The sequence below is a fragment of the Plecotus auritus genome (assembly GCF_963455305.1).
Source record: "Plecotus auritus genome assembly, chromosome: 5".
Classification (NCBI taxonomy): domain Eukaryota; kingdom Metazoa; phylum Chordata; class Mammalia; order Chiroptera; family Vespertilionidae; genus Plecotus; species Plecotus auritus.
This window is the reverse complement of record NC_137776.1, coordinates 180,610,677-180,636,158: the sequence shown is the minus strand read 5'-3', so window position 1 is coordinate 180,636,158 and position 25,482 is coordinate 180,610,677. Positions and strand designations below refer to the sequence as shown.

The window sequence follows — 25,482 nt, the reverse complement described above, 5'->3', positions numbered from 1 at the left end:
TGTGTCCTTATCCTCCCATTACCCCGCCCCTCTCCCCCCCGCCCCCAGCTCGTGCCCTCACCCCCCTAGAGTCTGTGTCCATTGGTTATGCTTATATGCATGAACACAAGTCCTTTGGTTGATCTCTCCCTGGGTATTTTTTTTTTTTTTTTTTTATGGACACAGTACCTTTAGAAGGTTCAGAAGACCTGCAGATTTGAGCACCTCTCACCTCTGCTTCTGGGACAATAAACTTGGTGCCCGGATTACTGAGTAGGAATCCTTTCTCATCCATGGTAGTATCTTGTAAGCAATCTGGCACACCTGATGGTACAAAGGGCACAGATCTGGAGACCTAACTTTGGCTTCTAATCACTGAACCCTGCAGGAAATGAACCTCCAAGTCAGTGACCATATTTGTCATGCCACCTGCTGCTAAGCCCTGGGCCATTGGCCAGCTTCCCAGCCCTGTGCAGCTCTGGGCCTCTGAAAACTTGGTTCCTTGATAATCAAAACATGTTGGTCATCCACAGTTGCCATCTGTCTTTGAATAGATCCCTTAATCTCTTAATCTAGTAGAAGTCCTTAAAAAGGGGGTAGGGGCAGTTTTCAGGGTATATTCATAGGGATTAAAAATGAAAATTTGGTCTGATAAGTATTTGGACCTATTTCTTCCAGAGTATAGGGTGCATCCTTTTGGGGGAGCTAGGTAAATTGAAGCACCTCCTTCCCCATGGGTGTTACAATCAGGAGGCAGTGTTGCACTGGGTGCTTATGGGTGTGGACATCCAACAGACTTGGGTTAACTCAATTGAAAGTCAAAGTCTCCATTTCTTCTTATATGTAAAAATGAGAACATACTAATAGTGATTATCTCACAGGGTTTGGGCGGAGAGTCATGGGGAGTTTTTGAATTAGCACTTGACATACTTGCTTTTGTAGTTTACAGGCTCATTGACCACAAAGCTCCCACAAAATCTAGGCATGAAGATGATCTCTGATTGTATCCACAGGGCTTAGTAAATAACAGAAGCTTGATAAATGTTTGATAGGGAGAGTGATTTGGAGCACTGATCTTATCCACACCAGGATCCAGGGAAATAATTATGATTATTTCCACGTCAACTGCTGAGGTCATATGCAAATAAGGCAAATGAGAATTTGAAGGAGGGTGGTGGTGACCAGCCCCCCTGTTCTCCTCCACCCAGGCAGGTCACGTTGGTGAAGCCAAAGCAGTCAGCCCACAGCCATGGGGCCAGGCCTGAGGGGTAAGGTGCAAGGGGACACAGAGGCAACAAGACAACCTGCCTTCAAGTTGCTTATAGTCTAGTTGACACACAGAGAGGGCAGGTGGAGATTAAATCACTAGACTAGATTGCTCACTGCGCTTCTGTAATACCCTTTACACATTATTGTGATGTCTTCTTTGCTTTGTAGTCAGATGCATCTGGGTTGCACTTCCATCCCCAACTATGAGACACTGAGCAAATCACCTCTCCCCATGGAGCCTCAGTGTCCTCATCTGTAGAATGGGAATCCAGCCATCAGGCCCCTGCTTCGTGGGGCTGGGTACTGATTCAATGAGATATGCATGTCAAGCTGTCAGCCCAGGGCTGGCACATGGAAGGCCTCAGCTGCCATAAAGTTGCTCATCCAAGAGGGTGGGGATGCAGCTGTCTTGAGCACTGAGAACCCCCAGCAATCAGCAAACACTTAGAAGACACTGGTGGGCCCTAGCCGGTCTGGCTCAGTGGATAGAGCATCAGCCTGTGGACTGAAGGGTCCCGGGTTCGATTCCGGTCAAGGGCACATGCCTGGGTTTCAGGCTCAATCCCCAAGAGGGGGTGTGCAGGAGGCAGCCAATCAATGATTCTCTCTCATCATTGATGTTTCTATCTCTCTCTCCCTCTCCCTTCCTCTGAAATCAATAAAAATATATTTTAAAAAAAAGAAGAAGAAGACACTCGTGGGCTTTTGCATCAGGGTGCATGGGCAGGGAAGGCCACGTGGTGGGAAGGGATTGGAAAGGCCTTGGTGTGCCAGGCTGAGGTTTGTCCTGGTGCGGTGAAGAGGCAATGCAGGTTCTTAGGAAGGGCAGAAGCTGTACGCTGTCATTTGTGGGACAGGCTCAGCCTAGGCCAGTGGTCGGCAAACTCATTAGTCAACAGAGCGGCAAACCGTGGCTCGCAAGCCGCAGTTTGCCGACCACTGGCTTAGGCTGACCTCACATTGGGCTCCTTTCCACAGACATGACCCCCATCTGCCCTGCATTAGGGAACATCAGCACTTAAATCTCTAGATTTACCAGAGCCTCACATTTGGACTCACTTGAATTAAACCTCTCTAGAGTGGAGTGGTTTGACCCCTGGCACCCAGCAGGCACTTACCCCACAGATATCCAGTTGTGTGGTGTTAGTGACCTCTGAGTTGTGTAAGTCCACCCACTCTGGCTGTGTGCAAAATAAACACCTCTGGTTTCTTTGTACATGATGACCTCAGAGGCCTCCAAGGGCCTTCCTGGCAAATGACAGCTTCCACTTCCTAAGTGTTTACTATGTGCTAAACTGCATGAGCACATGGCCCTGTTGTGGGACAGGCATGTTACTCTCCCTCCCTATTTTACAGAGAAGAAAACAGAGGCTCCAAGGGGTGCCCTAGTCAGGGGCAGAGCTGGTCAGTGGCGAGTCGGGTCTGTCTTTAGCGCCTGGGCCCCAAACACTGCTCTGGATCAGCTGCATGTGGCTTTTGTGGGGCAGAGGGAAAGGGAGCTCCCCTCGGCTTCTGGGAGAGGACTCAGACCTGTGCGTCCTGAGACAAGCTCCACCACCCCCCGGCGTGGGACCCAGGACACTCTCTGAACCTGAGACCCAGGGTCTTCACCATGAAGCGAGGCTGTGGTGGGGGCTGAATAAGGTCTTGCATGTGGGGTGCTCAGCATGGAGCTTGACATCCATTCCTTCCACAACGTGTGTGTGTGTGCCAAGCACTGTTCCCAGCAGTGAAAGAATAGGGTCCCTGCCCTCCTGGAGCAGACATGGAACTTGTAAGTCAATAAACAAAATAATTTCAGAGTGCTCTGGCCCGGTAGCTCAGTTGGTTAGGGCATCGTCCCCATTCATCAAGGTTGCAGGTTCGATCTCTGGTCAGGACACATACAAGAAGCAACCAATGAATGCATAAATAAGTGGAATGTCAAATCAGTGTTTCTCTCCCTTCCTCTCTCTCTCTCTGAAAAATAAAAGTAAAAATAAATAAAAAGTTGAAAACAATGATTTCTGAGTGGTAAGCACTCTAACAAGGTGATGCGGAGTAAAGGGGAGGGGGCTGTTTCAGATGGCATGGTCAGGGCAAGCCCCTCTTGAGGTGACATCTGAGCACAGGTGTGAATATCAAGAAGCTGACTATGTAATGACTTGGGGACAAAGACAGGAAAAAGGTCAACATGGTTTATTAAGGTGAATATAAGTTTTTAGGCAGAAGTTGACAGGGCCTCATGGCCCGTGGTAAGAACTCAGTACGTGGTAGCTATAGCCAGTATAATTTTCCTCCAGCTGGTGACAAAAATGCCACCCTATGATCTGGAAAGAGGACTCTGCCTGGTACCCAGCGCCCATCTCTTGCGTGCTGCAGAGGCCCAGGGTTGTGCAGGCACCAAGAGGCTGGAGCAGGTGAGCTACCAGGCTGGGCAGAGGCCATCTCGAGTCTGACCTTTCTCCCCTGATCTTGGCACTGTTGACTTTTACTGCTCTAGGGACAGTGCATGGGACCCTGGGAAGCCATGGAAACAGCTGGCAGGTCTGGAAAGGCCTATCCTGCAAAGACCGATGAGGTCTGAGGCGCTCCCTCCAACCTCCTCCTCTTTCTGCAGAAACTCCAAGAGCTCAGGAAAAGACTTCCCTCTTGAAAAGACGATGGCTCCGAGGTCAGCCTCCAGCCTCCCATGTCCTCCCTCTGCCACTGGGAGCCCTAGACTGGGATGTGGTGGGCACAAGGCCGACACACAGGCATGGCAGTGCTGAGCAGGTCTTCTGACAACCCCCGTTCCAGCCCCAGCTCTGTTCCTGTGGCCTCATTAGGAAAATACAATAAATAGTACCACTCCCCCCATGATTGTTGGTGTCAATGTGATAATCTACAGAAGTGTTTGGTACTGCTTAGCACACAGTACAGTTATAACTACACTGTAGTTGTTATTATCCATAGGGAAACTGAGGCACAGGAAAGCCAAGCAGGAGGCCTTGCAACCTGTGTTCCAGTTACTCCAGCCAAGTCCTTGCCCGTTCTGGGCCTTTGCTGCCCTGGCCACACAATGAGGAACTAGTCCCTCAAAACTCTAAAGGCTCTGCCATTCTCGCAGAGTATCTGGTTCTAAATCCAAAGCCAGGGCCACGTACTCTTCCACGATCCCTTTTACTTGTCTGTCCCCACTCCGTGGCTCTGACCCAAGGACAATGCCTGGTTGCTGCTCTAAGAAGAGCCTGGAGTCTCGCAGCTGCTCCTCCACCTGCGCACACAGTGACGCAATCGCTCCTGCCTCTCGGTCCTTTCCCGGATGCTCTCTGAAGCATCACCTCATGAAACCTCCGCAATGACCAGAGGAGGTGCTGTGTTCATTCCCTTCACTGATGAAATGGGCCGAGGGGAAGGGTTTGCCTAGGCCCTCTGCTAGAAAACCCTAGAGGAGTTAGGAGCTTGAACCTGGCCAACCTCAGGCCAGAGGTGGGCCAAGCGGCTGAAGCGCAGACTGGAGAGGGTGTTTCCTCTCGGGGCTCAAAGGCCCAAGGCTGCCAGTCAGCCAGCACTGGGCGAAGGCAGGGAAGCAGGCGCTCGACCTGATGGAGCCTTTCTTCAGACACTGGAGACTCCCTTCCCCTCTGCCTCCCTCTTCTCTGGCCGTTGGGATGGGGTCGCATCCTCACTCCTGGGAGGACACCCAGCCTGGCACCCAGAAAGCCCTGGCTGGCAGGGAGGGGTCTAGAACGGGTGTGGACCAGCGCGAGTCCAGATGGCTGGTTCCTGTCCACGTGTGGTTCTCTTCGGGCAGCTCCAGGCTCCCTGGGAGCCGCACTGCACTGCCTGCTCCCGCCTGGGCTGGCCCTGAGAGCCACTCAGCAGTGTTACGACAAATTCTGATAAGTAATATCCAAGGGTCAATGTTCAAAGAAAAGGATATCCAAGGGTCAATGTTCAAAAGGAACAAAGGTAGTGGCCACGGAGCCTTCTGCCTCCAGGAAGTGGGTGGGGTGAGGGTGAGGAGGGCCTAGGCCTTGATGTGCATGGGGGGGTCCGTGATGCCCAACTCCTCCCGCAGAGCCTTCAGGGGCTGCTCCCAGCGCCGCTCGTAGTACAGATTGAGGACACACGGGGCCCTGCGCCCGTTCTGAACTGCCCATGGGACCAGCTCCGAGACCAGCACTTGCAGTTGCCTGTGGGGCAGCAAAGGGAGAAAACAGAGGGTCCTGACAGTGTGCCCAGCAGTCCACGTGCATTTTCTCAGTTGATCCTCACACAGACCCAAGACGAAGTAGTTATTATCACCAATTTTCCAATGAGGAAGCAGAAGCTCAGCGAGGTTAGAATCCCGTGTCCGGAGCCACACATCCTGACCGCGCCAAGCCCAGGTTTAAATTGAGGGCTACCTGGCTCCAGAAACTAATGCTAGATTGCCCCCAGACGCAACTGCATCATTCTGCCCTGGCACCGAGGCCGGCCCAAGAGCCTTAGGGTCCCATGAACTGTCCAGGCTTCATTTATTGCCCTGGAGGCCCTGGGCCAGGCCCCATTCTTTCCACCCTGGCTTCCTGGAGGACCACCGAGGCTGCTTAGGAAGGCTGCATGCTCTTCCTTTTCTGGAGCCTTGGCCCCTTTGACATCTCCCTTGACCCCTCACCCCTTGAGAACTTACTGGGCACTGAGTCGGATCGGTCCAAAGAGCGCGCCCAGGATGCACATGGGCAAGCCAGTCTGGACAGCCTCAAACCACTTCACCACGATCTCCCCTGCGGGACAGGGTAGGGATGGAGGTGGGAGGTGAGGAGGGGCCAGGAAGAGAGGCCGGGGATGCTCATGGCAGGGAACAGTGAGGTGTCTGCTCCTCTCTAAGGTGTCTCTTCTCTACAAGGGGTCAGCCATACTCAGTCTGGTCTGTGCTGTGCCAGGCACTTGGCTTGGTGGGAAGGACAGGGCCCAAGAAAGAGCCAGAGGAAAGAAGGGCTGGAGAGGAAGTTCGGGGTCGGAATGCAGAGGACTTGACAGCCAGGCTAGTTCCTACAGGCCTTAGGGAGCTCCTGAGGGTGTCGGGAGAGGGAGCCTGCTGCTTGGATGCTGCTCTATCTGTGTAGGAGCCATGAGAGGTACTGGGGATGGCACAGAGGCTACCAAGATGTTCGGATAAAGCAAAAAATGAGGCACTATGTCAGCTAGTTGGTGGGTGGCAGAGAGCGGCGAGCCCTGCCCCGGCCCTAAACACAGACCCTGATGGACAGGCTTGCTGGAGCATCCCGCCCTGCCCAACCCCCACTCTCAAGGCAGCTGGCACTCACCCAGGATGTTGGTGGGCATCCCCAGCAAGGTGTGGAGCATGTCATGCACCTCCCGGTACCGCTGGATCACGTACGCTAGCTCCTCATCGTCCACGAATCGGGTGGGTGCCCGGGTATCTGGGGAGACCCTCTGACAACCATGAGCCTCCCCTAGACCCCTTTCCCACAGTTCCCAAGGCCCTACTGCCAGCCTCTCCTTGACTCTGTCAACCACTCCCACCAAACTCATACCCTCAAGACTCTCCGGGGCCTTTGCTTCTATCTATACCGGCTGACAGGGGAATTCTTCGTGGTATTGGCAACCCCTCAGCCTATGCCAATTCACACATAAGATATGTAACCTGTTGGAATGTATGGTAAAAAAGCCCCAGGGAGAGGGGGAAGCAGGATTTTAATGGGGATAGAATTTCAGTTGGACAAGAAGAAAAAGCTCTGGAGGTTGGTTTTATAACAATGTGAGTATACTTAACAGTACTGAGCTGTCCAGTTAGAGATAGATAAGATGGGAACATTTGAAAAATTTTCTTTATTGATTGATTCATGTTAGAGAGCGGGGAGAGAAACATGATTTGTTGTTCTACTTATTGATGCATTTATTGGCTGATTCTTGCAGGTACCCTGACCGGGGATCAAACCTGAAACCCTGGCATATCAGGACAATACTCTAAGTACCAAATGAGCCTGGCCAGGAAAAATGGGAAATTTTATGTGTGTGTGTTTTACCACAATTAGAAATTGAGGCGGGGGGGGGGGGGGGGAGGGGAGGTCCTTAGCATGAGCTAAGGATCCTAGCCTGTTCTCTCCCACCACCCTCATCTTCACCTTGATAATTCCTGCTCATCCTTTATGACCCCGCTTAAGTGTCCCCTCCAAGGGCAGAGTGTTCCTGACCTTCAGACTGATCAGGCCCACAGTATGGTCTCTTGTAGCATGCTGTACCTCCCTATGGCACTTGACATGATTGTGGCTTTATCCTGTTTAACGCAGGTGCTTTTTGTTTTTAATGCATGTGCTTGTTAATGTCTCTTTTCCTAGACCTGGCTGTCCCACACAGCACCACTTGCCACAAGTGGCCAATGAGCTGGCAAGTTCCAGCTGAGACATGCTATACATGAAAATTACACACTGGATTTCAAAGACTTAGTATGAGAATAGTGGCAAATCTCAAGAATTAAAAAATACTGACTACATGCTGAAACGTATTGTAAATACACTGGGTTAAACAAAATGTTATTAAAATTGATTCCACCTCTTTCTTTTTGGCTTTCCTAGAGTAGCTAGCAGCAGGTTTAAATTTCCTACGCGGCTTGCATTCTATTTCCGTGAAGAGCGCTGCAGCAGTCTGGCCTTCCTGTCCCCAAGCGTGTCAGAAGGCTGTCCCTCCCGGGGTGACTCTAGGGGCAGGTTACCTTGGTGCGTTTCCCGGAGGTTGAGCGGTTTGTGTCTTTGCAGCTTTGGGCTGCTGGTTCAGTGCTATGCTCGATGTGTGGCCTCACCGGGTCCTACTTTCTTCTGCAGCGTTCTACTTGTGTGAAGCTGAAGGTGATCACAGTAATAGCAGCTGGACTTACTGAGTCCCTACTATGTGCCTGCACTGTATGACGCCCTTTACATATATGACCATACTTCATCTTCATGAACATCCAGGGGGTGGATACTGTGATGAGCCTCAGATACAGATAAGAAAGATGAGCCCGCTGGTGTGGCTCAGAGGTTGAGCGTGGACCCTATGAACCAGGAGATCACAGTTCGATTCCAGGGTTGCTGGCTTGATCCCTAGGAGGGAAGGGTGTGCTGGAGGCAGCCAATCAATGATTTTCTCTCATCACTGATGTTTCTATCTCTCTCTCCCTTCCTCTCTGAAATCAATAAAAAAAAATATATTGGAAAAAAAAAGAAAAATGAGGCTCAGAGAGATAAGGTAACTTGCCCAAGATCACACAACTAACCAAATGGCTGAGCCAGGATTTGAAACAAAGTTTGCTGGATTCCAAAGCCAACAGCTTTACCATCCATTATTTAATATATTTTTTTTATTGATTTTTTTACAGAGAGGAAGGAAGAGGGATAGACAGTCAGAAACATCGATGAGAGAGAAACATCTATCAGCTGCCTCCTGCACACCTCCTACTGGGGATGTGCCCGCAACCAAGTTACGTGCCCTTGACCGGAATCGAACCCGGGACCCTTCAGTCCGCAGGCCGATGCTCCATCCACTGAGCCAAACTGGTTTTGGCTACCATCCATTATTGATAAGCCTTATAAGTGTCCCGGAAGATAAACATTAGGTCCCTTTTCCTCAGATGAGGAATCTCAGCCTCAGAAAGGCCAAATGACTCAAGAGGCTGGATTCTAACTCGCCTACTCTTAACTCCAAAGCTCATGCCTTACAATCCTGATGCCTCAAGGACAACTGACCACATTCCTTACCAATGTCCACTCAGGGAGGGAGACTTGACTTTGAACCTTGAACTAAATCTCTGCTGGTAACAAAGGTGTTACTTCACCTTTTGTGGGCTGCTGGTTCCCATCCTCTGGAAGTGTCACAATTGCTAGGTCTGTTACCACAGCTGGGGCTGTGGGGGCAGGTTATTTTTTCAAGGATAATAACCTAGAGCAGTGGTTCTCGACTGTCCACCAGGGGACATTTGCGAAGTCTGGAGACATTTGTGGTGGTTAGGACTTGGGGAGGTGCTACTGTCATCTGGTGGGTAGAGGCCAGGGAGGCTGCTAAACATTCTACAATGCACAGGACAGCCCCACAACAAAGAATTATCCAGCCCAAAAAGTCAATAGTGCCAAGGTGGAGAAACCCAATTCCAAAGGAACCTTCACTCACTCCATCACCTCCTCCAGCCTGGCTGGCTCCTGCGCTGGGCTGGATAGCACTTCAGAGGTCCTTTGGGGGGCGGGGGGGATGTGTACATGTTGGTGGGTGGGGGGAGGGGCAGGCGCTGTACCCTAAAGTGCTTTTATAAATCAGATGTTACTCTCCTGCTTGAAACCCTCCGCGGCTTCCTATTGCTCCTATTACAAAATGCAGACTCCTTCCCATGGCTGGCAGGGCCTGGCCCGGCTGACCTCTCCTCTGCGGCCACGTGGGTAGGTCTCCCTCTCCTCAAACTCACAGAGCCTCACACTTGCCAATCCCTAGGAATGGTCCTCCTGTGTTTCCTCAGGGCTGGCTCCTCCTCCTCTTCTTAGTCTCCCATGACCACCGCATCAAAGAGGCCAACCCCACTCCCACCCTTGTCCTGTCTCGACGATTGCTGTCCTCATAGCACCACCTGCTAGAATGGAAGCCCACAAGGTAGGCTCTTGGCTGGTTTTAGTCACTGTATCCCAGTTACTATGAGCCGTGTCTGGTAAGTTCTAAGTACTCAATAAATATTTTACATGACTTTTTATATGACAATTTCTTTCTTTTACTGTTTTATTTACCTCCCCAACCAGAATATTAGCTTCCTTAAGGGCAGAGATCTTGCCTGGCTAGTTCACTATTATGTCCCCAGGACCTGGAACAACGTGATGACACATGCCAGATGCTAAATGAATGAGTGCCTCAGTAATTGGGACCCTCCCCCCCACTCCTCCACCTGGGGCTGGAGAGTGCCACGACTTGCAATACCCTAGGGCAGTGGTCGGCAAACTCATTAGTCAACAGAGCCAAATATCAACAGTACGACGATTGAAATTTCTTTTGAGAGCCACATTTTTTAAACTTAAACTTCTTCTAACGCCACTTCTTCAGAATAGACTCGCCCAGGCCGTGGTATTTTGTGGAAGAGCCACACTCAAGGGGCCAAAGAGCCGCATGTGGCTCGCGAGCCGCAGTTTGCCGACCACGGCCCTAGGGAAGCATATTCTCTGGAACTGGGGGCACAGGGCAGCAGTTAACAGCATGATCTGGGTGTGTATACCCCGCACTGCTTCCATTAACACTGGCTGCATGAAGTCAGCAAGTTGCTTAAATCCTCTGAGCCTCAGTTTCATCTATTCAAAGGGGATAATAAAACATATCTGACGGCATTATTGGGAGGATTCAGCAAGATCATGTGAGCCTGGCATCTGGAACGCAGTAAGAGGTTAATAAATGCTAGCCAGAATTCTCAGTTGGAGCGATGTTACTGGCCCATTTACCTGTCCCAGAGAACATGGCAAAGCCTTGGCACAAGAGACTGAAAAGCACTCCTGCCCATGGTGGCACCTTAGGCCTCCTCCTTCCTTGGGACGTCACTCCCATGCCACTCATCTGACCTTCCTGGTGGGGGCCAAAGGCACAGACCCTGGACACTCACATTCACATCCAGAAAACGGAGATACTCGCGGCCGAGGGAGCCCTCAGGTAGGCTCTGGAGCTTGTCCAGGTCAAGGGTGGACAGAGAGATCCGGGGACGCTCCCTGCAAGGCAGAAGGCAGGACCTAGGTATTGGGAGGGCACCAGCTAAGGCAGGTAAAAGGCTCAGCTGGAACAAGGGTGAGAGAGGTGAAGGGGCAGAGCAGCAACGGGGCCACCAAGTCCTGAGGGAGCTTCTAGGTGGCAGGGACTGAGGAGACTATAGCAAGAAGGTCGTGCTTCCTGCCTACAGGGGCACAGTCTATGCAGGCAGACCTCAGAGGTGGGCAGGGCACTCACCAAGGGCACTGGAGGAAGGGGTGAGGGCACAGCGAGCACGTATTATGGGCGCTTAGAGAGGGTATAGAGCCCTGTGGCTGGAACTGGGCCGAGGCCAACAGATGGCACTACCCAGGGGTCATCGTAGTATCTATATGAATTGCATCCCTGGAGTTAAGCAGTGCCCAGCCTGTGCAGCCATCCACAGCCAGGATATGGAGAGCTCCCTAGAGCAGTGGTCGGCAAACTCATTAGTCAACAGAGCCAAATATCAACAGTACAATGATTGAAATTTCTTTTGAGAGCCAAATTTTTTAAACTTAAACTTCTTCTAACACCACTTCTTCAAAACAGACTCACCCAGGCCGTGGTATTTTGTGGAAGAGCCACACTCAAGGAGCCAAAGAGTCGCATGTGGCTCGCGAGCCGCAGTTTGCCGACCACTGCCCTAGAGGAACAGGACTGACACAATGTGACTCGAGAACCCCACAGAATATTCCCAACCAACACCCCCAGGCAGAGCTGGCACCTACTGCAGGATCTGGGCGCCCTCTGAATCCCTCTTCATCTGGTCCCTGAGGACCTTCAGGGCATGGCATCCTGTGGTCTCCCCTAGAACTGCAACCATGTCTGAAAGGAAATTGGGACAAATACGGGAAATGATTAGGTAAGTTACTTGACCTGGTCTGAGTCTTACTTTCCTAACTGATAAAGATCTACCTCTCAGTTAGGAGGATTCATGTAAAACACTTAGCAAATCATCCTGCACAGTTAGGGCTCAATATACCTATAGTTACTAGTATTGCAGTTATTAGTCTACTGCAGTGGTTGGCAAACTGCGGTTTGCCGCTCTGTTGACTAATGAGTTTGCCGACCACTGGGATAGGGGCTTAATCACAAGGAACAACAACAGCCTGTAATTATTGGAATCGAGAGCCTAGGTCAGTGGTCGGCAAACTCATTAGTGAACAGAGCGGCAAACCGCGGCTCACGAGCCGCATGTGGCTCGCGAGCCGCAGTTTGCCGACCACTGGTCTACTGGGATGAGGTGGCTCTGGTTAGCACAGTGCTTTCCGGATCACTGTCACATCCATTATCACAACACACTATATAATGTCTCCATTGACAGGTACAAGCTTTGGGATCAGAGTATTGGGTTTGAGTCCAGGTGCAATCCCTATCTAGGTGATCTTGTATAAACTGCTTCACATTTCCAAGCCCCAGTGTCCTAGTTTGTGAAGTGCAGATAACACCTTTCTAATAGGGTTAATTTAGAAATCAAAACCATCATGCATAATAAAGCACTTAGCACAGGGAGCAGCCAGAATGTGCTCAGTGAGCAGTCAGCATTATCGTTTTTATTAGCAGGAGTAATAGTACTCTCCAGACGTAAGAAGCCTGGGAGGGATGAGAAAGGCATGGCAGAATCTTAGGATGTTCTAGTTATGCACCCAGGAAACATTTATCGAGCCTTTATTACGGGCCAGGCACTATCCAAAATGCTGCCGATACAGTGGAATGGGGCAGTCATGGTCCCTAACCTTACAAAGTTTAATTTCTGGTGGGATGTTATCATTCAATGGTGCTTATAAATCACCTGTTTAGTCCAGAGGTTGTCATTGTGGCTGGATGACAGAATATCCTGGGAAGTAGTTTCAAAGGGGAGAGGCTCAGTTTCCAGGCCCCTTCCTCCTGCGCTCTCCACACCTGACAGGTACGGAACCCAGGCATCTGCATTTTTACGAGTGTACCGGGTGATTATGAGCTACAGCCACCAGCCTTGGGTGCCCGGACCTAGTCTATTCCCCAGTTACCCGTAGAAAACGGAAATTTTGACAGCGGTCGGGGCCTGCCCAGGCTTCCAAGGCAAGGGCCCCCCCGGGGAGCGCGGGGCATGGGCGGCCTTACCGTGGCGATACGGGTTGTAGAGGGCCATGCCCGCAGAGCCGGCGGTCAACAGCACCTTCTGCAGCAGGGACGTGGGGATGTGTTCGGGGTAGAGCAAGCCGGTGCCATGGCTCGCAGTTCGGAGGGGCACATCTACGGGGCAAGAAAAAGGCCCGGGTCAAATGCGTGTGTGTGGGGGGGAGGGGGGCGGGGACCCCCAAGACTTCCCTCCGTCTCCGCCACTTGCCTGCAGCAGGGCCAGGGAGAGCTTGGAACAGACGGAGGGGACGCAGAGTCCCGCGCAGCAACGTCACCATGACAGCACGCGATGCCCTACGGTGGCGGGAGGACGGCCGGGCAGGGCCGCTGCTCCAAACTTCTCTGGCGACGGAGCGCCCGGAAGGTCAGAAGAACTCGATCCCTATGACTCTGAGTAGGGCCTTTGGAAGGCGGGGGAGTAGGGCCGAGGAAAGGGCCCTATCGCTAAATATGAGAAGTAAACCCAGGCGATCTGTCTGCCACCTACTCTACGGATTAAAACTCCCCATTTCACTTCACCCCGGGAAGGTTCTCTCAGTCAGACCAGCTAGCACAGGGCTTCGGCGACGGAACACACTTCCTTTTCCACACGTCGTTCCCCCGAGGATGTTAGGGGGAGAACCACTTCCGGCTGCGAAACCTGCCGGCGTCCATTGTAAGGACTCTATTTGGTGCGGGACCGTACGGCACTTCCGTCCGCCCAGGTTTGCCCGGAACCTGCGCCGCCGGCTGCAGACATGGGGGCCGCCGGCGTGGCCCGGTTGCATGGGCTCTTTGCGGTCTACAAGCCCCCGGGGCTGAACTGGAAGCACCTGCGGGATACGGTGGAGCTGCAGCTTCTGAAGGGTGAGTGCCTCTAGCCAGACTCCCGATTGCGCGCCCGTTCTCCCGGGAATCCTTTTCCGCTTCTGATCCTCTAGCAAAATAAAGTCATGTGATCTAGTCGGCTGGGCAGAGCGCGTTTCTAATCCTGTGTTACGCCTCACCTTCCCTTGTGTTCAAAAGGGTAAACGGACTCGGTATTGTCCGTTGTCATAAGCAGTAAATAATAAGGTTGGGATTTGAACTCGTCTGTTTCCTAACTACTGTTCTGTTCGCTGATGCGCACCGTGGGTCCTCGTCTGTCTTCCGCATCTCCATGGGACAGAATTGACAAGATGTCCTTTACCTGTGTATGCACAGGTCTCAATGCTAGGAAGCCTCCTGCCCCTAAACAGCGTGTTCGCTTTCTGCTGGGCCCCGTGGAAGGCAGCGAAGAGGAGCTGACCCTCACAGCCACCAGTGTGCCCACCCTCACCAACCATCCGCTGGGTAAGGCACATTCAGGCAGGGTGGGGGTCACTTCGCAGGAAATCGCTGTCCAGAGTCAGTGTCCCAGTCAGTACTCAGACTCCAGTCCCAGACCTTTGGAGGGCCACAGTGGAGTTGAAGTGTTTGGCAAGGAATATGCAAATTTTAGTAAATACTTCAGCCTTTGCAGGTTCAATTCTGCCATTGTAGTGCAAAAGCAGCTGTAGGCAGTATGTAAAGCAATGAGCCTGGCTGTATTTCAATAAAACTTTATTTATGGATACTGACCTTTGAATCTCATATAATTTTCATATGTCACAAACTATTATTCACTTGATTTTTTTTTGAATCTGTGAAAAATGGGGGGAAAATTTAACTCATGGGCCATTATAAAAACAGGCTTGAGGATTTGTCCTGTGGACTGTAGTTTGTTGACCCTTTACTGTCTCAGACTCCAGGTAGGAATTGAGACCCTCGGGTAGAAGTCCTAAGGAGGTAGAAGATGTTGGGAGGCTTGGGAAGACCAAGGGGAACCTCTAAACCTCTTCAACAGTGATAGTCAGTGACTCTACAGTATAACAATCACAAGTATGGTATCTTAATGGTCTACTTCAGCCGTGGGCAAACTACGGCCCGCGGGCCGGATCCGGCCCGTTCGGCTGTTCTATCCGGCCCGTGGAGCCGAAACAGCGGAGGGTTCTCTTGCTCTCTCCTCCGCTCCTTTACTTTGAATTTATATTAGTTCACACAAACACTCCATCCATGCTTTTGTTCCGGCCCTCCGGTCCAGTTTAAGAACCCATTGTGGCCCTCGAGTCAAAAAGTTTGCCCACCCCTGGTACTTTGTACTAGATACTGTGTTAAGCTTTTCTCAAATACCATCTCATTGAAACTTCACCACAATCCTATGAGGTCCAACCTATATCTGTAAGGCTACATACTAGGAATGAAGTCATCACACAGCCCAGAGCCATCCTTATTTGTTGAGGAAAGGTACCGCATTTGTTTCTTTCTAGTACGTGGACCAGCATTCACCAGCCTGAAGATTGGCATGGGACACCAGCTGGATGTCCAGGCATCTGGGGTGCTTGGTAGGTGAGGGGGTGCAGTCCTATAGGCTTGGGAGAGGATTGGGAGATACCAGGAGCCCAGCCCACTTCTCACCTGACATCCATTTCTTACCACTATTCTCCCGATTCTCGCCCCAAATCTGATCAGCTGGTGGAAGGGGGTGGGGGGAGTCACAGTCGCCCACCTATATCAAGTGACCTCTGCATATGATGTGGTACAAAGGCATTTGTGCACATGTATTCACCACAGCAGCCTTACTAGGTAGATATTGTATGATTTTGTGAATGAAGAAAGTAAGGTTCCACTAGCTTAGGTGACTTGTCCTAGGTCGCATGGCTAGTGAATGCCCTTGTCCCGGAGAGGGGAAGCCATCATCGCTTTCGTGGGGTAGCCAAGCATGTGACTGTGGCCTTACTAGCGAGGGCCTGGACACACAAAGCCCTGAGTCATGAGCCATCTGTGTCCCCAGGGTCAGGCGGTATCTACATCCATATGCGACAGTCACTCCCCTTGTCTTGCTTCCTGGGGCACTGGCAGGCAGACATGATCTCATGCCCGCCTCCCTGTCTAGGAGTGAATGAAGGATCATTCTCTCCTTCAGCCAGAGGGAGAAACAGCCGGGGAAAGGCAGGGAGTGGCCACAATGCCCTCATTTATGGGGCCCTTCCTTTGTGCTGACTGCTTCCTGTGCATTGCCTCAGTCTTCACGACAGGGGCCAGGCAATGTTTTCATCCCCACTTGACGGATGAAGAGCCTGAAGCCCAAGGAGGTTAAGGACATGCTTAGAGCCTCCCCTGGTTTCAGTGCCGGTCTGTGACTGGGCCAGCGGTCTCTTGCTTTTGAGTGCATCAGAAACCCCTGGAAAGCCCTGGCCGGTGTGGCTCGGTTGGTTGGTTGTCATCCGGTACACCAAAAGGTTGCTCGTTCAATTCCTGGTCAGGGCACGTGCCCAGGTTGCAGGCTTGATCCCAGTAGGGGGCATGCGGGAGGCAGCCTTTCAATGTTTTCCTCTCATATCCATGTTTCTCTCTCCCTCTCCCTTCCTCTCGCTCTAAAAATCAATTTAAAATCCTTTTTTAAAAAAAGAAAGAAAGAACCCCCTGGAGAGCTTGCTAAGCATCCTAGGCCCCTCCCCACCACAAGTCAGAGTCAGTGCAAATGGGTGGGACCCAGAAATCCACACGGTTATATATACCCAGAGGAGCTCACTTGCTTCCTGTAGAAGAAGCTGTCCTTGCCCCCTGCTGGCTTCAGCAGCATTGGAGGTGGGAGTATTCTGATGGCAGGTGTGGGGTTGGGGTCCCAGGGAAACGGGAAGGGGGGACCAGATGTGAGATCAGCCTGGGTTCCTTTCAGTGCTCGGCGTGGGACAGGGATGCAGTCTCCTCACCGACATGTACCACGCACACCTCACCAAGGTACAGGGGGCTGGGGACAGCCTGCTTATCCTCTGGTCCTTTCCCTGGGGGTCACTGGCAGGATTCTGAAGCTGAGAGCATCCCATTGGGAACATCCAGGTCATAAGTAAGCATGTTTTTATGGTCATAGGCTGTGGAAGACGAACAGTAACGGAACAATGACAGCTGGCATTATTGCATGCTGACTGCCCTGTGCTGAGCACTGTATGTGGACTCCCTCGTGAGCGCCTCACTACTTCCCTGCAAAGTGGGGTCTGTTAATCCATTTTGCAGATGAGAGAACTCAGAGAGAGGATGTCACTTGCTCAGGGACAGAGCTGGAGTTTGAACCGGGATTTGTCTGACACTGGAGCCTGATCATGACACCACTTCATTCTCTCCTCAAGACTGAGAGGTGGATGTCACCGTCTAGGCATCAGGGCGATCTGGCACCACGAGTGTGTGCAATAGGAGTCATGTTAGAAGGTCCATGTTTTTAATGGTTAAGAGCACGAATTCTGGAGCCAGAACCAGCTTCTACCTGTGCCAGCTATGGGTCCTGGCGTGGATTACTTAACATCTGTGTGCCTCCGCTTCCTCATCTCTTAAATGGGAAGGATAATAGTACCTCTCCTGTATTCGGGTCACTTGGAAGATTAGATTAGTGACTACATGCCACGTAGCCCATGGTAAATGCTCCGTCAGTGTCACTGTCGCCATCATCTCTATCATCGTTGTCATCTTTACTCTGAGTTGTGGCAGAGGCGTTCAGCTGCCTGGGTCCTACTTCGAGGGGGTGGAAAGAAGCCCACAGGGCGTGCTAGGAGGGGGCCAGCATGACAGATCGTCAGGTTTGCTGGAGTGGAGAGGCGTGGAGTGGTTGCAGTATGTTGTTCAGTGCCCTTTGTGGCTGCCAGTCCTGACTGTCATAGGAAAGTCCAGCATCCTTCCCCTGGGGGCAGTGGGTAGCCAGGCAGGGACTGAGCGCCTGAGCTCCCTGAGGACCTAATGGCCCCAGCCTCAGCCTAGCACCTCCCTCCTCAGTGCTGAGGCTCAGAGCAGGGACACAACTGGACCTTCCCCTCCCTGTCCTCGCAGGATTACACGGTTCGCGGCCTCCTGGGCAAAGCCACAGATGACTTCCGCGAGGACGGGCGGCTGGTGGAGAAGACAACATATGGTGAGAGCCCCTGGGAGCCCAGGGCGTGTGGGAGGAGCAGCTGAGGCTGCCTCCGCATTGGCTTTCCCGTGATTTCTCGCCCCCAGTCTCTTAGACACACCAAGCTTGGGCTACTCTTGGGGGGGCTTTGGACATACCGTTCTGTCGGGAGGGCCCTATGTTCCCTTGTGCCTCTTCACCTGTTTTAAATGTCACTTCCCCAGGGGAGCTTTCTAGCCCTTACACTTGGACTAGATGGACTCCCAGAACAGTAATTAACTAATGATTACTAATTATTTAAAATCCATCTCCCCACCAGACTGATACCCATGAGTAGAAACTAATTTCGCTCCTGTGATCACACACAGCTCAGGGTCTGGGACGTGGGAGGTGCTTGTTAGATGGGGGATGGGTGGATTGTGGATAGGTAGGGATGATGGATGAATGAATGGTTGGATGGGGGATGGATGGATGGATGGATGGTCGGTCCATTCTTCACTTACTCTCACCATGTTCTAACACCGTCTATAATTCATTGTGTTTGTTCTGGCCAGATAGCTGGTTAGAGTGTTGTCCTGACATGCTAAGGTTGTGGGTTTGATCCCTGGTCCGTGCACATTCAAAAATCAACCAATGAATGCATGTAGAAGTGGAACAACAAATCGGTGTTTCTCTCTCCCTCTCCTTTCCTCTCGCGCAAAAAAAATTTAAAAAAATGTATATACATATACATATATGTATATGTATATATAATCATTGCATTTGTTTATTTGGCATGTGTTTTGAGCACCAACCATGGTCTAGGCACTGCGAGGACATACAGTACTAGTAAATTAGATGGGTCTCCAACTACAGTGAACTCACAGTCTTAACAGGAGAGCAGACACACCTACACCTTCTGGGGAAGGTTAAAGCCTGGCAAAGCAACACTGTGTATGTGTCGGTGTGTGTCAGCATCCAAAACACATCTAAAGACAACTACCAAGTTGACACGTCTGGGGAGAAGGAAGCCCGAATTTGGAGAATAGAGGATGGACGATGATAGAAATGATAACAGTGATAGAGATGTTTGTTGGTGCGGATCTGAATTTCTTTTTGTTTGTTTAAGATTTTTTTATTTTATTGTTGTTGTTTTTTCTAAATATATTTTATTGATTTTTACAGAGAGGAAGGGAGAGGGATAGAGAGTTAGAAACATCGATGAGAGAGAAACATCGATCAGCTGCCTCCTGCACACCCCCTACTGGGGATGTGCCTGCAACCAAGGTACAGGCCCTTGACCAGAATCGAACCTGGGACCCCTCAGTCTGCAGGCCGATGCTCTATCCACTGAGCCAAACGGGCCAGGGCTATTTTTTGGTTTCTTTTTTTAGAAGGCGAGGAAGGGAGAGGGGGAGAGAGAGAAGCATCAATGTGGGAGGGAATTGTCCATCAGCTGCCTCCTACACACCTCCTACTGGGGATGTGCCCACAACCCAGGCATGTGCCCTGACCGGAATCAAACTGGCAACCTTTCAGTGCACAGGATAATACCCAACTAACTGAGTTACATTAGTCAGGATGCAGATTTAAATTTTTTAAATAAGATTCATATATCAATTACATAATTAAAAAATAATGTAAAAACCAAAGAAAATTAATTGGGAAAGAGACCCAGGTGCAGATGACAGAAGCCAGGAAGAAAAAGCCACATGCTCCAGGAGGGCTTCCTGGAGGAGGCAGCGTTTGAGTTGGCTATACATGAGAGGAAGGGGCAGTGGTAGGGGCATTCCAGATAAGACAACAAACAGCATGAAATAAGCCAGGCAGAAGGGATGAGAGGCCTAGGCCCTTCCAAGCTGGCAAGCCTTCAGCTACCACACCTGCTCCCTAAGCTTTGGCGCCATACGTTGGCACTTGCCCCAGCTGGGCCACAGGATCAGCCTGCCAGCAGAGTTTGTGAGTGTCCCCAGGCTTTGCTGCTGCCTGCCCCATAGATACTCGGTGAGACCAGCAGGCAGAGCTACTCCCACTTTTGCCACCTGTTTCTGCATTTGGACAGATGGCACCATCCCTGAATACTAGGCAGAAATCAGATTTTATCTTTGAGCTCCATTTCCAGAAGAAAATGTTTGTAATCTAGAGTCTCACAGCCCCTTGAACGTGTCCTTAACATGCTGAGTTCATGTGTATCTTTCTGAGAAGAGGGGCCCACACTTCCATAAGCTTCTCAAAGGCCTCTCAACCCCCAAATGGACCAGATGATGTTCTGGGATGCCCTTCAAATTCTGAGGCTGGTTTGGGGGAGGGAGTTTGTCAGGTTGCTGTTGCGCAGCCTTAGCAGGCACCTGTGTGCTAACCATCCCTGTCCTTTTTCAGACCACGTGACCAGAGAGAAACTGGAGCGAATCCTAGCCGTGATCCAAGGCTCCCATCAGAAGGCCCTGGTGACGTAAGTGGGGCCCCACCCACACCTCCCTGAAACGGCCCTTTAGGAGGTGCTAGAAGAGCAAGACTTGCGTCCTACAGGGCTCCCTTAGCCTCCCTCAGGGGCAGATTCCACAGATCTTTTCAGAGCCTGAAACCAGACATGAACCTTCCATTCCTTCCACAGCATGCAGAAGTGCTTCTGTGTTGGGTCATAGGCCAGGCCTTGGGGAAACTGAGGGCCCAGTTCCCCACCCCACGCCAGCCACCCAAGTCTGTCCACCTCCTGATCCCAGGTACTCCAACCTCGATCTGCGGACCCAGGAGGCCTACGAGATGGCCGTGAAAGGCTTGATCCGGCCCATGAACAAGTCCCCGATGCTGATAACCGGCATCCGATGCCTCCACTTTGCGCCTCCAGAATTCCTCTTAGGTAAGTTGCCCCAGGAAGTTGGAGCAGGGAGATGGGACTCCACGGAATGCCCTTGCAGAGGCCGGCACATGCCAGCCCCGAACTCTGCTGGCCAAGGCAGCAAGGACTGACTTCCTTCCCAGCCTTGGGCTGGACTTGGCCGATCATAGGCACACAGAACAAATGCTGTCCTGTCTTCTGCCAAGTCACCCTTTGAAGCCAGAACTTAACAAGCAACTGTTATGTTTAGCGGCTCACTTCCAGAGCCACCCGCTGCTTCAAGTAGATGTGGGCCATCACACAGCATTCTCACTTCCCCTGTCGCACCAGACCTAGCCCCCTCTTCCCCCCCGCCACACACACTGCTTTCTTCTCCACTGATCATATTAACCAGGGCTCCATTTCTTGGGCACTAACCAAGATTCTCCCCGTGCTAAACACCCGATAGTATCGATTATCCCTTGGACCCCTCATAGCCACCCATTTTACAGATGAGCAAACCAATTCTTACAGCAGTGCTTTGACTTTGACCTGCCCACACATCACCTGGGGGTCTTCTTACAAGGCATATTCTGAGTCAGCAGGTCTGGGTGGGGCCTGAGATTTTGTCTGTCTAACAACCTTTCCCTACAGGGTGGCCCTTAGTCAACACTTTGAATAGCAAAGCCCTGGAGAACTAAGGTGTTTTGCTAAGGTTATTTCACAGCGAGGAGGTACCAAGGGGCGTGGATCTAGATTAGCTAACACCCAAGGCTGTGCTCCTGACAGCCGTGTCTGTTGTTGCATGTCGCTGGCAGAGGTGCAGTGCATGCACGAGACGCAGAAGCAGCTGCGGAGTCTGGTGCATGAAATCGGCCTGGAGCTGAAGACCACCGCTGTCTGCTCCCACGTGCGGCGCACGCGGGATGGCTTCTTCACCCTGGACGATGCCCTCCTGAGGACCCATTGGGACCTGCACAGCATCCAGGACGCCATCCAGGTCGCAGCCCCCCGGGTGGCAGCAGAGCTGGAGAAGAACTTGGGGCTGGGCACCCAGCAGCTCCAGGGTCCAGGCTGGCAGGGGGACAACGAGGGGCAAAGCCCTGCCTTGGAAGGCTGGACGGCTGTGGGGCAGCGGGTGGGTAAAGATCAGAGCTGTTCAGGAGCTGGGGTGGATGACTGCAGAGAGAGTAGTAGAAGCTTTATTAAATGTGACGTGAACCTTTGAAGCTGTAGGAGAAAACACTTGACCCAACTGAAAGGAAAAACTTCTACATGGAGAAAAAGACAATACACGCATGACAGACTGATAAAAACACTTGCAATGCTTCATGAAGAACTGATATCCATAATGTAGAAGGAGCTCTTATAAAACAAACTGGGCAAATGACATGAATCATATGTATATATTTAAAAATAAATCTAGCCTGGCCGGCATGGCTCAGTAGTTGAGTGTCAGTAAGGAACTGTTTAAATATAGCATAAAAAGGATCAAAAGATCTCTTCTAATACCATCAAGAAAATGACCCCGCCCTAACTGGTTTGGCTCAGTTGGCCTGCGGACTGAAAGGTCCCAGGTTCGATTTTGGTCAAGGGCATGATGTACCTTGGTTGCGGGCACATCCCCAGTAGGAGGTGTGCAGGAGGCAGCTGATCGATGTTTCTCTCTCATCGATGTTTCTAGCTCTCTATCCCTCTCCCTTCCTCTCTGTAAAAAATCAATAAAATATATTAAAGAAAAAGGAAATGACCCCTCCCCCATTTTCTTAGCCATTTTTTCTGCCAGTTTTATTTCTCTAGGTTTTGGATGCTAGCCCCTGTGCACTTTCTTTGTTTGGCCTAGTTGTGTTCACCTCTAGGCATGTGGGTATTTGCCGCTGAGAACACTCAGACTGGAAGGAGTGAGTTGGCCTCTGGCTAGAGCTCCGGTTTGGGCCGAGGGGAAGCATTGCTTGTCTCTTGTCTCTGCTGTCATCGGGGGAGAGGAGGCCCCAGTCACCAGGGCCCCCTCACCTTCACTCCGGGCACCGCAGCTCAGTGCTGAGAGATGTGGGCTCCTGGCTGTGAGGCCTCAAAAGCTCCCTTCTCCCTAGCATGAGCATAATGATTTCGCCCACCTCCCCACCCCTTGGGATTGTTGTGGGGACAGATTGAAATCATGGTCAGGTGCTTGTCACAGGCCTGGCACATACGATGCTCTCTGTATGTGAGCTGTCTGCTTGCTGTGGCTACACCTCTGAACAATGACCTTAAAGTGTTGTCACAGGTAGGGTCAGAGGCCTTCCCTCCCTTACATTGTTTCTCTGGTATAAAAATCAGTTGGAAAATGGGCAAACACGACCTCAGCCAGGTGATTAAAGGTCAACATCAGCAGTGATAAGTCATGTGCTAGTATGTACTCTTAAAAAAAATACACACACACACACACACATTGATTTCAGAGAGGAAGGGGGAGGGAGATAGAAACATCAATGATGAGAGAGAATCATTGGCTGTCTCCTGCACGCCCCACACTGGGGATCGAGCCTGTAACCCGGGCATGTGCCCTGACTGAGTAAGGAACTGGCTACCTCCTGGTGCATGGGACAAAGCTCAACCAACTGGGCCACACTGCCAGGCCTCGATGTGATGTGATGAAAATGGCCCTTTACATCGGAGGGCTTCCTCCCAGTAACCGATAACAAACATATCAAACTCATGTAAGATGTTAATACAATAATACGGGAAACTGTGCTGAGTATATGGGAATGCTCTGTACTCTCAAGTTTTCTGCAAACAACTTCAAAAAAAAAGTCAATTGAAAAAACACACAAACATAGTCTGGAGAGATCTTTGAGAATCCAGATTCTAACCCAAACTCTCAGATTCTGACTCAGTAGGTCTGGAGTAGAGCCCAGAAACCTAAGTGATGGGGTTCAGAGAGCTCCGGGTTAGTGAACATACCTCGGTGCTGAGGATGGCACACCCAGAGAGCGCCCCTCACCCCTTCCCTCCTACCCTGCCCTGTGCGTCGCTTCCATTCTCCTGTTCTGACAGTACCCTTTATAATAAAACTAGAGGCCCGGTGCACGAAATTCGTGCACGGGGAAGGGGGGTGTCCCTCAGCCCAGCCTGCACCCTCTCCAATCTGGGACCCCTCGAGGTATGTCCGACTGCCCGTTTAGGCCCGATCCCACCTGGATCTCACAATCCAGGACTGCTGGCTCCCAACTGCTCGCCTGCCTGCCTTCCTGATTGTCCCTAACCGCTTCTGCCTGCCAGCCTGATTACCCTCTAACCACTCCCCTGCCAGCCTGTTTGCCCCTAACTGCCCTCCCCTGCAGGCCTGGTCCCCCCTAACTGCCCTCCCCTGCAGGCCTGGTCCCCCCCAACTGCTCTCCCATGCAGGCCTGGGTCCCTCCCAACTGCCTTTCCCTGCAGGCCTGGTCACCCCCAACTTCCCTCCTCTGGCAGCTTGGTCACCCCTAACTGCCCTCCCCTGCAGGCTTGACCGCCACCAACTGTCCTCCCTTGCAGGCCTGGTCCCTCCCAACTGCCCTCCCCTGCTGGCCTGATCACCCACAACTGCCTTCCCTTGGAGGCCTGGTCCCTCCCAACTGCCCTCCCTTGCTGGCCATCTTGGGGTGGCCATCTTATGTCCACATGGGGGCAAGATCTTTGAACACGTGGGGGCAGCCATCTTGTGTGTTGGAGTGATGGTCAATCTGCATATTACTCTTTTATTAGATAGGATAGAGGCCTGGTGCACGGGTGGGGGCCAGCTGGTTTGCCCTGAAGGGTTTCCCGGATCAGGGTGGGGGTTCCCTTGGGGCGTGAGGCAGCCTGGGCGAGGGGCCTGTGGTGGTTTGCAGGCCGGCCACGCTCCCTGGCGACCCAAGCGGAGGCCCTGGTATCTGGGGTTTATTTATCTTCTACAATTAAAACTTTGTAGCCTGGAGCAGGGCCAAGCCTTCTGCTTGCTCCGTGGCAGCAGCCATTTTTTTTTGGATTTATGTATCTTCTATAATTGAAACTTTGTAGCCTTAAGCGGAGGCCTGGGCCAGCCAGGGTGCAGAAAGCTTGGCTTCCTCCATCACCGGGGGCAACCCTAGCTTCCTGCTCTTTCCAGCTCCGTGGCTGCCACCATTTCTGTTTGGATTTATGTATCTTCTATCATTGAAACTTTGTAGCCTTGAGTGGAGGCCTAGGCCGGCAAGGACAGGCGGAAAGCTTGGCTTCCTCCATTGCCAGGGAAACCCAAGCCTCCCTCCTGCTCTGTGGCCATAGCCATCTTGGTTGGGTTTATTTGCATATTCACTCCTGATTGGCTGGTGGGTGTGGCTTATGGGCGTGGCTTGTGGGTGTAGCAGAGTGATGGTTAATTTGCGTATTACTCCTTTATTATATAGGATGGTAAACATAAGTGCTTCTTTGAGATCTGTTCAAGCAAATATCAAACATGAGGAAGCGGTTGTGGGAACTCTCGATTTATATAGCCCGTTGGTCAGCAGTACAGGTGACCGCCTGGACTCATGATTAGCATCTGAACCTTGAGCTGTGGAATCTGTTGACTCCAGGCAGTGTCAGATTTGAGTTAAACTGTAAGGCACGGTCTGGGCCCACCGAGAGCTGCCGAATCGCTTGGTGTGGGAAACGCCACGTGCCTGGTGTCAGAAGCACTGCTTGCAGAGGACACAGTTTCCCTTCACCTGTGTATGTGTTTAGC

General features: G+C 51.6%; 2 protein-coding genes across 3 annotated transcripts; one reads left to right on the top strand and one right to left on the bottom strand.

The window, feature by feature from the left end:
- Positions 1-3,410: 3,410 nt before the first annotated feature.
- COQ4 (coenzyme Q4) lies at positions 3,411-13,761 on the bottom strand. 2 transcript variants are annotated; one of them, XM_080670837.1, is made up of 7 exons: positions 13,271-13,761; positions 13,045-13,176; positions 11,670-11,766; positions 10,820-10,922; positions 6,522-6,651; positions 5,885-5,978; positions 3,411-5,405 (listed from the first exon to the last, which is right to left on the bottom strand). In XM_080670837.1, the coding sequence occupies exons 1-7, from the start codon at positions 13,338-13,340 to the stop codon at positions 5,240-5,242; spliced, it is 792 nt and encodes a 263-aa protein (XP_080526963.1). In that variant the 5' UTR covers positions 13,341-13,761; the 3' UTR covers positions 3,411-5,239. The 2 variants fall into 2 exon arrangements, with proteins under 2 accessions (XP_080526963.1, XP_080526964.1); XM_080670838.1 differs by lacking the exons at positions 5,885-5,978; positions 6,522-6,651 and having other exon boundaries at positions 3,412-5,405; positions 13,271-13,648.
- A 3-nt stretch (positions 13,762-13,764) lies between these two features.
- Positions 13,765-22,167, top strand: TRUB2 (TruB pseudouridine synthase family member 2). Its single transcript, XM_080670836.1, has 8 exons — positions 13,765-13,908; positions 14,245-14,373; positions 15,369-15,443; positions 16,781-16,842; positions 17,920-18,001; positions 20,339-20,411; positions 20,683-20,819; positions 21,596-22,167. The coding sequence occupies exons 1-8, from the start codon at positions 13,800-13,802 to the stop codon at positions 22,003-22,005; spliced, it is 1,077 nt and encodes a 358-aa protein (XP_080526962.1). The 5' UTR covers positions 13,765-13,799; the 3' UTR covers positions 22,006-22,167.
- The last annotated feature ends 3,315 nt before the right edge of the window (positions 22,168-25,482 follow it).